Genomic DNA, 11911 nt, shown 5'->3' on the forward strand with positions numbered 1-11911 from the left:
AAGGTGTGACTTCAATGTTCAGCAAAAAAACAAAAACGAAATGTAAAAAAGCGAATGAACGCTCAAGTTATTGCTAAACCGGCGATATAGTGCACACGTTATCGAGACGTATGACCATTTTTTAAAAAGAGAATAAACTCACCAGATGACGACCGGTTTTGTCGGAGTAAAAAAAAAAGAGCCAACGATCGATTGAAAGCTAAAGAATGCAACAAAAAAACGAACCAGGAACTACGCGCCCCGATGACGTCACGCGACTTCCGCCGTAAAGTGTGACGGTTTCCGTGCTTTACCCACGTTTTCACGTTTCTCGCCGGAGACAACACTACTCGCTGGTTTAAAAAAAAAAAAAATCATTTTTAATATTCAGGATGAGGCCACTAACAGACGAAGAGACGAAAACTATGTTTGAGAAGCTTTCGAAATAGTAAGTGGACTCGGGGGTGGACATGTGTCGTGTGCCTATTAAGACGTAAATCAGAGAACAATATGGTAGCATCTGTTAGCCTGCGTGTGTGAGCCTTGTATTTTCTCTCCAAACAGTATCGGTGACAACATTAAACTACTCGTGGACCGACCTGACGGTTCTTACTGTTTCAGGCTGCACAACGACCGCGTGTACTACATGAGGTAATCCAGGATACAACGTGTTGTGGTAACGAAGTGTAGCTAATGCTTCTCAAATCATTCATGAATTCATTTCTCCTCGTTGTCTTTCCGCAGTGAGAAAATTCTGAAATTGGCGACGCACATTGCCCGCGACAAGCTCGTGTCGGTGGGAACGTGTTTTGGGAAGTTCACAAAGACAATTAAATTCCGCCTGCACATCACAGCTCTGGAGTTCCTGGCGCCCTATGCAAAGGTAGGTGTGGGTGCTGCATGCGTCTTTGCTGCCTGCATTTGCATCGCGTCGCACGAGGGATAAACATGTTGAAGTCCATTTCAGTCCAGCCTCATTCATGCACTGCTGTCAACTGAAGAGTTTACAGCAAGAGCCGTGAGGAGTGACACAGGGGAATACATGTGATTTCAAAAGGAAACTTAACCCTCCTGCCGCCTTCGGGTTAATTTGACCCCATTCAATGTTTAATGTCGGTGTTCTTTCGGTCGTCAACAAACAAACATAAAGTGCCTCACACTTAAACTTGGAAAACAATATTAATTCTAATAATTTTCTGGAGGTTTTAATTGCTGGCGTCAAATTGAACCCAAAGGGTAAAATATGTTAGTAAATATAAAGGTAACAGGAGGGTGAAACATTGAATCAGGTCAAAATGACCCGAAGGCAACACAAGGGTTAAGGCAGCAATAATCAGAAAGGAAATTATCGTAGATTAGGTTATTATTTTAGATATTTGGGTATTATTATTTTAATTTTAATGTAAATGTTGTTTTCTAAGTCAATTGATCATGCTGTACTGCATTTTATGTATTTGTATTGTAATGTTTTTTTGCCTGGACCCCAGGAAGAAGTCTCCACTACGGTGTCGACTAATGGGGATCCTTAATAAACTAAACAGGGGAGGCCGCTTTTATGGTCAATATGAAGATTGTGTTGCTACTAGGGTATTTAACAATATAAGTTAACTTGCATGTATGACACATGGTCTGTGCTCCTGTTTGCATCCCTGCATTGCAATATAGTACTTCAGTTTTGGTGTATATTTGACAGGCTGTCTGGAGATTTGTGTCGATAATTTACTGGGATTTGGCTGTTTGTGCACACTATGTCCTGTTTTCTTTTTGTATTTTATGCTACTAAGAGCACATTTTCAGCTAAGCTCGCCGGTGTGTTTGTAGTTCAAAGTGTGGGTGAAATCTGGAGCAGAGCAGTCGTTCCTCTACGGGAACCATGTGCTGAAAGCCGGGCTCGGGAGAATCACAGATAACACGATGCAGTACCAGGGAGTCGTGGTCTACTCCATGATGGATGTGCCACTGGTAAGTTTGGAGGAAATGAGCATTCTGTCAAGTTATTTACTTTATTTCTTAACCTATCAGTGTTAGAATGTAGTTAATTAGGATGAGCACAACAAATAATAAAATTGCATATTTATTAATATGACATGTCACGTCTGGTGATTTTTAAATAATGTATTTTTGAAGATCCGTCTTCTTCTAGGGTGGTTGACCAATATGGGTCAACTTTGAAGGCCTGTGGCCACTCATGCTGAAAATACACATGGGAACACTGCTCACACGCCCTGCCCAACAAGGCTTCATTCAGAATAATTACATTTAGATCACATGACAAACAGATGATTAGCTTGTCTTTAGTCGGAGGGGATTTGTAAACCAGTCGTGTGTTTCTTTTCTCAGGGTTTTGGCGTGGCAGCCAAGTCTACCTTGGCGTGTCGGCAAGTGGACCCCCTGTCCATCGTTGTGTTCCACCAGGCCGACGTAGGAGAGTTCATTAGGAATGAGGATACATTAACATGACGACGCACCAACAGCTGGATTGTGAAAAGTCACCTGTCTCATCAATTCATACCTCAGCAACATTCACCCAGAACAGCTGTTTTCTTTTTATCAGAAGGATCTCTGTCTTCATAGCAGATGTTACAACAGTCCCATAATTACAATACTGGGGACAAACAAAACTCCTTGGAGATGCCGCTAATCTGCTATCTACAGGATTCCTTAATCACATCCTCCAAATCCAAATTAAGTGGAGTTTTTTTTCTTCTGATTTTGTTGTAAATGTCATCTTTTAAAATAAATCCATAATATCTTTGGATTTATTTGTCTCGGCAAGCTTACCACTGATATAAAGCTGCAGTGAAAATGCACACAACAGTATTGGATATTTTTTTAATTTAAAAAACAAAACAGTTACAAATTAAACCCTGAACTAAGGACCAGAAACTTAACATTGTACACCATCTTGAAGCATGAATGCTGAAACGGGTGAGGGAGACTTAACAGGAGGAATAATACATTCGTGTGGAGGTGGGGTCTCATGTTGTTCATCTGGCCACTTGAACTTTTGCTGAACTACTCAAATCATGTTTAACTTCTTCATTGTTCTCCATCGGTCCTTCAGGTTGACGTTTGTCCGGTCGTTGAAGGCGTAATAGGACTTGATCTTTGTCCAGGCGCCCTCCCCAAATTTGTTGACGCCTTGTTTCAAATTCTTTGTCTCACGCGCACTCCACATCTGCAACACAAAAGCAACGCGCGGTTACTCGGCTTTGTTTGAGTTAATGCAACTAACCAAATTGTTGTTAGTGGTGCTTTCATCCACTGCTGCAACAATCAAAAATCTTAAAGCTGCGGGACGGTAGCAAATCCATTTTGAATGCAAAAATCAAAGTTATACTTATACAAGAAAAAGATGGTCATTCAGAAAACATTGTATATGTAGCCAGAACACAAATACACCATGACAAATTTGTTAATTATTAAGGTAAAAACAAGTTCTGCTTACCCTCTTCCTGTGGCCTGAAACGCTCTCATTGGCCAATTCTTCAGGGCAAAACAAAGATATATTACCACATGAACACGATTGTTCACAATTATATAGAAAAAAAAAAGTAGAAGCAATGAAACAGAAATATTACCATTATTCTTTTCGGCGCCTACATTGGATTCATCATCGCTCCACGTAACTTTACTCTCCTTAGCGGTGTTGACCAACACTTTCCTGTGAACGAGCGCAGAGTCATGATGCTCGTTGATAAACAGCTGTGACAAACACATAACTGCCGTTGTCGACTACAGTTGTCCAAAAGACCAAATAAAATTTAATGTTACATCAGATTTCCAGGAGGAAAATGTATCATTTAAAATGAACAGAGAGATATGTAAAATAGATGGATTAATGTTTACAGCCTGAGGCTTTAAAAGGCGCCAAAATGCATGCCAAGTTATCTTTTGGTAAAGGTTTAAAATACTAAGTTTCGTGTTGTGCTTGCGCTGCCGGTTCAATGTTCACGAACCATTTGGTGTGGGAAGGACCTTCGACCCGAGCAGGGTCCTTGTTGGGAGTCGAGCTGGTTTGAGGGGCGGACCGCTCGGGGGAGCTGTCCAATGTGGAATCTGTGATAACGACGGCTTCAGGAACCCTGCATGAAGACGCAACGTTTACCAGACGTCGACAGCCATTGAATCACGAATCGAACATAAGTGAGATAAGATCAAAGCTGGATTTGGACTTGCTCGCTGAGACTATGGCTGGCCAGCTGTTTGCGACGTTTCCGCACTGGGGTTCTGCAGAGAGACTCCTGTGGATCTGCCCCGCTGTCCGGTGCAGGCGGTTCAGACTTGATGGAGCTACTGCGGGACGACAGTTGCGACTCAGACACGCATTTTCAAGGAAAAGGTGTGTTTTCACCAAAATCATACTTTGGTCTATGTCAAATTCAATTACCATGTTTACAACTGGAAAGATCATAGCACGATGTGTACTTTTAAAAAGACGTCAACATCATTTAGTTTCCTGCCGGATCCCAGAAATTGGAATCAAAAAGCGTTGGTTTAAGGTTCCTCGTGCAAATTGACTTTACAGTGAGTTTAAACAACCAATATCTATTTGATATCCTCAGATCCAAACTTCAATTTTAGGCTGTTTAACCATAAACGTTGGGAGGTAGACAACCTCTCATCCAGTTCAGAGCAGTTCCCCATCAAGATTACAACATAGTAATAACCCATAAATCAGCCAATGCAAGGTGATATTGTACATTTGAACTTACCTGCCGAGTAAACGGTTGTGATGTTTTCCCACAGGAATGTCTCCGTTGGCCACAGAGCCGTGAGGGTCCACAGAGCCGTGGGGGTCCACAGAGCCGTGGGGGTCCTCCTCACTGTCTGCCAAACTGCTTGAGGCTCTGCATGACCAAACAAGCCGTTTTAGTGCCGAACACTAACTGAGAATTAGAGAACTAGAAGCGATGAAGCCAGGTGGAATAAATATGTTCGCCTCTGGAGATGCACTTTGTATCATCAGAACCTGCTTGGATGCGTTTCTGAGGGAAAATACAGAAAACTAATGTCATCTTACAGTCAAAGGTGACCCGATACTGACGACGTAATCCCTATTGTCTAACATTTGTGTTAATCTAAATAATAATTAATTCCTTTAAAGTAATAGTTATTTATTTCACACCCAGTAGTATTTGAAGGAGCGGTCCGGATCGCAACATGCTGTGCCGTTACACCCCCGCATACGTGTCGCATGCCCACGCAGGCCTCCACCCTGAGGTGATCGTCTGCCCGCCTGACAGCAGCTTGAGACGCCACTAGTGAAAGCCTTCATCTCCACTAAGTGATGCTGGACAGCAACCGGCCGACGCGATGGCGCAGCTTTCATCAGTGAAAACACACGTGCCCAACTTATCAACGTGCCCGTTAAATTACCATCCATTAAAAAGACCGCAGACCAAATCACGCGACTCGGTGGCATTCTGTGACCACCTTGTAAAAACAGCCCAAAAGTATGTTTCTTAAAAAAAATATTTACCTGCTGGACTTTTTGGCCCGTCTGCGGATCTTCCGCACGGGTATGGAAATCTCGTTATCGGCCCCAAGGCTCTGCGAGTCTTTTTCATCGAGTACAGCCGGCGGCTGTGGGGGCTCTTCTGCGCCGACATCGGCCTCCCTTTCCTGTGACGCCGCTGTGCTCTGCGAGCTCCCCTGGCTGTCCGGCTCCACCACCAGCCGCGCCACGGTGTCCGGCCGCCGGTTCCTCGGCCCCGGGGGCGTCTCTGAGAGACAACTCGACTCTGTTTGAGAAACGGCGTTCGTTCGTGGCGGCTGGTCGGCCTCCATGGGGCTTCCCGAGTCTCTCTGGAACGGCCCAGCCTCCTCCGAGTCCGCGGGGGCAGGTGAGAGGCGCCGCGAGAGGTTTTCTTTCCTCGCCTGATCCTCTTCCTCCACTTCTTCCTCCAGCTGAGCAAATGTTCTCTCACCCGCAGCTGCCGCCAACGCCCTGTGGGCCGCCTCCAGCCTGGTCCTCTGGATAACTATATGTGTGCTGGCAGATCAGACGGACGCAAGAAAAAGAGGTGGAAAAAGGGGCACAAGAAGGCACAGAAACGCGAGTCGGATGATGCCTTGCTCAGCATACCGTGGGAGGAACTGGATGGTGATCGTTTGTTGCAGACAGGGGGGCGTGGCTTCGTCTTGCTCATCGGGTCCATCGGCGTCTTGCGCCGCAAGTCTTCGACCAATCAGATCGGTTGCAGCCTGTCACACAAACGAGTATAAAGACATGCACCAACATCAGCAAATCAACAGTGTTGCATCCGTGGACCGGCTGGACCAACGTGAAGGTCATTACAGGTTAGGGCTTTCTTATTGGACTCTAAAGTCTGAAGAGGACTAATGATTGATTAACAATTTTATATGCTTCTAAAAATGTAATCGCAAAATCCGTGAGGTTAACTTTGAAGGGCCTTTGAAGCTTCGATGGGCGATAAAATATCAAATTATTTTTTATATTCCATCAACATCTCGTCAACTGAAGAACGCGGGACAAACGCTTTAATGCAACGAGCTTATATCTCGTCCCTAAAACACGGAGACGCACCCTGTGGAGAAAGGGAACGGTGGCCGTGTAGAGCGTCTGGCAGAAGGCCAACATCTCCACCTTGAACTGCTGGAAGTCCATTTGCTCGATGACTTTATGCACGTTGCTCTTCTTCTTGATGAGACCCAAGAATACAACTTTCTACAGAGAACACAGACATAAAGTAATGTCACACACACATTAATTAAACATACACAAATCAGTCAAAAGCATGAACATTTCTTCAAAATGTATAGACATGCAAGTCAAATTAAAAACAATTAGATGTAATAAATCAAATGATGGCTCAACATTGGACACTATATAAAAAACATTTAAATCTGTGATGAAAATTAAAATCCAGAAAACCTTCGATTCCTCCAGAATAATAATACTGTGCATCTAAAGATAAGCCTGATTTTATTTAACATTTTGGTTGTTGAGATATTATATTACTATAAAAGAAGAACCAAAACAAACAAGCCCTCAAGAGTTACAGTATGTAGACATTTGCATTTCTTGACTGAGGATGCCATTAAAAAAAATAAAAGCTGTTGCTTCTTCTGCTTTAGAAGATATATATATATAAAATATATATATATATGCAAGTCTCTACACTTGAATGCACGAACATTATCCAAGGGAAGTTCAGGGAGTCGTTTCTACAAACTGCTAGACTAAGACTAAACTGAAGAAAAAATATATAGTGTGATACTTCCTGTGGAGATGTGTAACATTAACTAATCAAGTACAGTTAATTGACTGGGACATTTTACAAAATCTAACAACCTGGATATCCTTTGTCTTTGTGTGATAATGATGAGGCTGACCCAGCATCTTTGGAATGATGACTACAGGAGGGAGGTTGAGCCGAACAACTCAAACACAAGGAAGCTGCGGAGGCCCCAGGCTCCATCAACCACAATCAAGGATTCTGCTGGCCACTCATCTCCTCGCTGCTCTGATGTCTTCCCTCTTTAACTGCCCTCTCATACGGTCAGTGTGTTACACACCGACGGTCACGGCTAACGGAGGAATGCAGGTGAGGAGACGACACACAGGCCGGTCAGCCGTACCCTGCAGCTCTCGGTTCTCAAGAGATTAACTACTCGGCTGAGTGGAGTCGCTCAGCGGGATCACAAGGTAAATAGAAGAAATATGTGCTTTGATTACAAAGTCATTTGTTTCCCATATCAGAATCCATTTTATTAGCCAGGTGCAAGTACACACACCAGGAATGTTACTCCAGTTATTTTGTTCTTGTCGTACTGACGAAGATACGGAGAGTACATGTGAACGTTTTGCTATGATGTACATAGTACCAATAGGCGATTAATCATTGGATTTATTTAAATGTAATATTGTCCCATGAATTTTCATGATTCATTACGCAACATTTGTTTCCATTGGACACTGCAGCTTTTCAATAACAATGTACTTATAATGCAAATAATGACCATATGAATGCAGTAACCCAAAGAGAAGAAGTTAAATGATAATTGTACGCAATTGAGTTAAGAGTAGACCTGCTGCTTAAGTCAATTAGCTCACCTTGCCAGAAATTGTTTTGGTAAAGTGTTTGTCCAGCACCTGCTTTGCTTTGTGAAATTTATTTTTCTTAATGAACATCGTCACAATCTATGGACAGAAAAAATTAAATAATGTGTTATTACACAAATACGATGAAAATGTAAGTTTATCAAGTTGATTCCTTTATGGCAGACAGGAGTATGACACACACACACACACACAAAGCACATTTAAGCTGCATCTTTTAATAAAAACAGCATTTGTAAAAAAATAAAATGTTTAAATCCACTTACGGTCTCTTTTAATGAAGTGCATACTTTCTCAAAATCCTGCTGTGGCATTGACAATCTGCCTTCCTGGATTATGTCTTCCAGGACCATTAGGGCAGATTCCAAAGGAGAAAGTGACTTATCGGGCTCAAAGGATACTTCTGCAGGCAAAGACAAAGCAATAGTGGGGTATGGGTCACAATATGCTCACTGAACGACTGATTCTGGAAAGAAAAGCATTGAATCCGGTTTAACAGTTTGGATGCAAGGATACATTTAATCATTTCACATCTTTTATAATACGAGACTATTCAATTAAAAAGGTGGTGAATCCCAGTGGCCAAACATTTAGCTCGACATCTCAGAATGTCGTTGACTGCATCGTCAAAAGGCCGGTTGGCTATGTGGGCGGACGAGTGGGTCGGTGAGGGTTTTGATGTCGGACAGGACAAGGGCAGGGTTCTTACACATTTTGACCAATGGATTTCCAGGACTTTTCTATAACTTTTCTATTACTTTAAACCAAATTTCCACGACCAAACTGAAATCTCGGTATAAACATGAACAATTTAGAGAATTTTGTCTTCAAAAAATGAGAATTCCAAAGCATACAGTTCACCTTAAATGAAACAAATGAATGAGACAATAGTTTGATTAAAAGAATAAACATTTCTATTCATGTTTATTCCTTTAAAGACTTATATAAATGTTTATATTATATATGTGCAAATCCATGTTTATATTAATTATTTCAAACTCGGCGTAAATGAACATGTGAATATATCAACATTTCCATGACTGTTCCCAAACTTTTATGATTTAAGTTTTTTTCCATGACTTTTCCAGGCCTGGAAATGACCATTTTAAAATTCCAGGACTTTTCCAGGTTGTCTATGACCGTACAGACCCTGCAAGGGGCTTAAAAGACTTCATGACCACCGAGGTTAGGGCGACGGGTCTGGAGTCATTACGTCCAGTCATCCTTTGATTTTTGGGGACAGGGATTCTGGTGGAGGCCTTGAAGCAGGCTGGAACGTGGCATGTCTCCAAGGAGGTGTTGAAGATGTCCGGGAACACCGGAGACACAATTATTCAAAAGGTGGAGGGAGAGACAGAGTCTGGGGCGGCTGCTTTCCGGAGGTTCTGACATTGTTCTGTGTAACAATGCAGTGCTGTTGATAACTCCCATGCGTCACCACATATGCTCTTTTTTTGTACTTCTATATATAATATCTCAAAATGGGTCAAGAATATCCATTTTATTTTTAACTGCCAAAGTACCAGGCAGGGTCACACAGAAACCCAGATGAGATGCTACGACAGAAAAACAACAAGCAAAACACATTTGTGCCAAAGTTAGTGACGTGGTGAAGGCATTACTCACCCAAATTTTCACCGTCATTTATCCGGGAGAGAAACTGCAATATTCTAATCTTTGTTTTGAAGACATCCGAGGGCTCCACATGACGGACCAAGACACCTAGGACACCTAGAGAGAACACACACACACACACACACACACACACACACACACACACACACGAAGTGTTTTCAAACACTTACCGTCCGGCTAACGATCACCACAGACACAACTCGTGGTGGCACGTTAACGCATGACGTCAACCCACGAGCTCAACTAACTTAACGTCAATCAGTGGATAAAACAGTCCCAGGATGTCACGCCGATACTTCAATCGTATATATATACTGTCGGTGACGAGCAACACGGCTCAAACTAGGCTGGCAAAACATTTTAGGACTCAGTAAATACACAAACAAGTCACGATAACGACGAATACAAGTCAAGCGAGCTAACGCTAGTCACATGAACTCGTTGTCTGGTAGGTATGAAGCGAGCAAACGGCGAGAACGCTGGTTACTTACTGTGAATTAAATCTCTAACGTCACAGAATTCCGCGTATTTTCCATTTTTAAACAATTCAAACGCCAGAAATGAATAGTAGTCAACTATCCAGCGGTTGACAGTAGCTTCCACTTCGGCATTGTAACCGTCTACGGCTTCCTTTGCCGCCATATTTACACCAACGACGGAAGCTGGAGGGAGTCAAACGTAATGATTTATCCGCGAAGGCGTGTACGCCGGTGATTTATTCCCGGAGTTATTTTGTCAGGCAGCGTTTCGTCTTGTTTGATATGGCAACACAACAAGGCAGGTAGCTTAATAGTTCAAATGCGTTTAATGTGAATATACTCGCATGACTCTAGTGTTCGTTTCTAAATTAAAATCAAGACTGGTTAGTATCTCACAATCCTACAAAATGAGACGAGACCTGATCAAGGTTGTGAAAAAAGATTACTTCCTGAGAGGCATTGTCGAGGGAATATAAATCATAACAACCTATTTAATTTCTGAAGCATTTTACTGCCACCTACTGGACTATATATATATATATTTGTGTAAATAAAGACTTCTTTGGACCTAATATTTATCAGATCCAAATAAGAACATTAAAAGGACTTCTGTACTCTTTTTGTAAACTGTGTCCTCCTTCCCGCTGCTGTCAGGCTGCACAACACACTGCAGTAGATCGCTGGAGATCCTGGCAAACTCAGCACTTTATTTTTCCTCTCTATATTTAGTATTTTAGTATTAGTAGTTAGCATTGTTATTGTGTTTTGTGTTTTATATTTATTTTCTATTCATGCTCTGATGTGCACCGCTGCTGTGATTCTGAAATGTCCCCACTGTGGGACTAATAAAGGAATATCTAATCTAATCTATTATATTCTATTTCTATTCTAATCTATTCTAATAAAATCATTATATTCTAATCTATTCTATTGTAATCTAATCCATTTCTATTATATTCTAATCTAATATATTCTGTTCTAATCTATTCTATTCTAATTAATCTATATTCTATGATATTATATTCTAATCTAAACATGATTGAACCGCTCAATTGCTCAGGGTTATTCATATTGTTATATTAACCCCATTCACAGATGTATGTTTTAACTTCAGTGTTTTAAGTGTTACCTTTGTTTATGTAGCAAAGTACTGTGACATTGTGTGTTGGGTGGAGGGCTGCGCATTTCATCAGTAGGCTGACATTTAAACACAACTGTACAATTGAAATAATTATGCAAGTGCTTAATGATGTGCCTGCATCACCATAGGGTCACGACATATTTCACTTCTTTTTCTATTTCTCAAGGAAAGGACTTTTTTTATTCCTCAAGGAAAGGTTAGGACGCCCAACCTAACTGAGGAACTCGCCAAACTGGCACCCATCATAACTTCTTTCTTTACTTCTCCGACATGGCATGTTGTTTATGCTGAAGCAAAACCAGAGAGTACAGAACAGTAATTATGTGTGATGGATACTCATTATACATAGCTTTCATTTAATCAACTTTATTATGCAAAAGAATGACACTAAGGATATAAGACATAAGAGTATGACACATTATATATAAAAACTAGAATAAAACATTCATTTTATATATTGTTAATGGTAACCTTTATACTTTGTTTATAAAGCTGAAATACTTTTGTTCTGGAGGACAAATGATCTCAGGAGAGAAGGAAACAAAAGATGTATCAACTCTTCATAGCGATATTAAATGGTAATTCTGTGAT

The 11911-nt window shown here is 41.5% G+C and overlaps 2 protein-coding genes across 2 annotated transcripts; one reads left to right on the forward strand and one right to left on the reverse strand.

The window, feature by feature from the left end:
- The first annotated feature begins 320 nt into the window (after positions 1-320).
- Positions 321-2737, forward strand: LOC130191641 (60S ribosome subunit biogenesis protein NIP7 homolog). The gene is made up of 5 exons (XM_056411293.1): positions 321-427; positions 544-630; positions 724-862; positions 1801-1941; positions 2320-2737. The coding sequence occupies exons 1-5, from the start codon at positions 372-374 to the stop codon at positions 2437-2439; spliced, it is 543 nt and encodes a 180-aa protein (XP_056267268.1). The 5' UTR covers positions 321-371; the 3' UTR covers positions 2440-2737.
- Positions 2738-2797: 60 nt separating this feature from the next.
- LOC130191640 (telomeric repeat-binding factor 2-like) lies at positions 2798-10362 on the reverse strand (the record flags this gene model as incomplete). Its single annotated transcript, XM_056411292.1, has 13 exons — positions 2798-3157; positions 3428-3465; positions 3561-3643; positions 3939-4064; positions 4159-4275; positions 4695-4829; positions 5462-5974; positions 6068-6186; positions 6530-6670; positions 8060-8146; positions 8332-8468; positions 9692-9796; positions 10192-10362. Coding segments are annotated over 13 exons (1931 nt in total), but the record flags the coding sequence as incomplete, so codon positions are not given.
- Positions 10363-11911: the final 1549 nt, after the last annotated feature.

This window comes from Pseudoliparis swirei, unplaced genomic scaffold, assembly GCF_029220125.1.
Source record: "Pseudoliparis swirei isolate HS2019 ecotype Mariana Trench unplaced genomic scaffold, NWPU_hadal_v1 hadal_199, whole genome shotgun sequence".
In the NCBI taxonomy this organism is placed as follows: Eukaryota; Metazoa; Chordata; class Actinopteri; order Perciformes; family Liparidae; genus Pseudoliparis; species Pseudoliparis swirei.

Coding starts and splice junctions, on each gene's coding strand:
- LOC130191641 (XM_056411293.1), top strand. CDS start 372: ATGAGGCCACTAACAGACGAAGAGACGAAAACTATGTTTGAGAAGCTT. Junction 631..723: donor GACCGCGTGTACTACATGAG/GTAATCCAGGAT, acceptor GTCTTTCCGCAG/TGAGAAAATTCTGAAATTGG. Junction 1,942..2,319: donor CCATGATGGATGTGCCACTG/GTAAGTTTGGAG, acceptor TTCTTTTCTCAG/GGTTTTGGCGTGGCAGCCAA.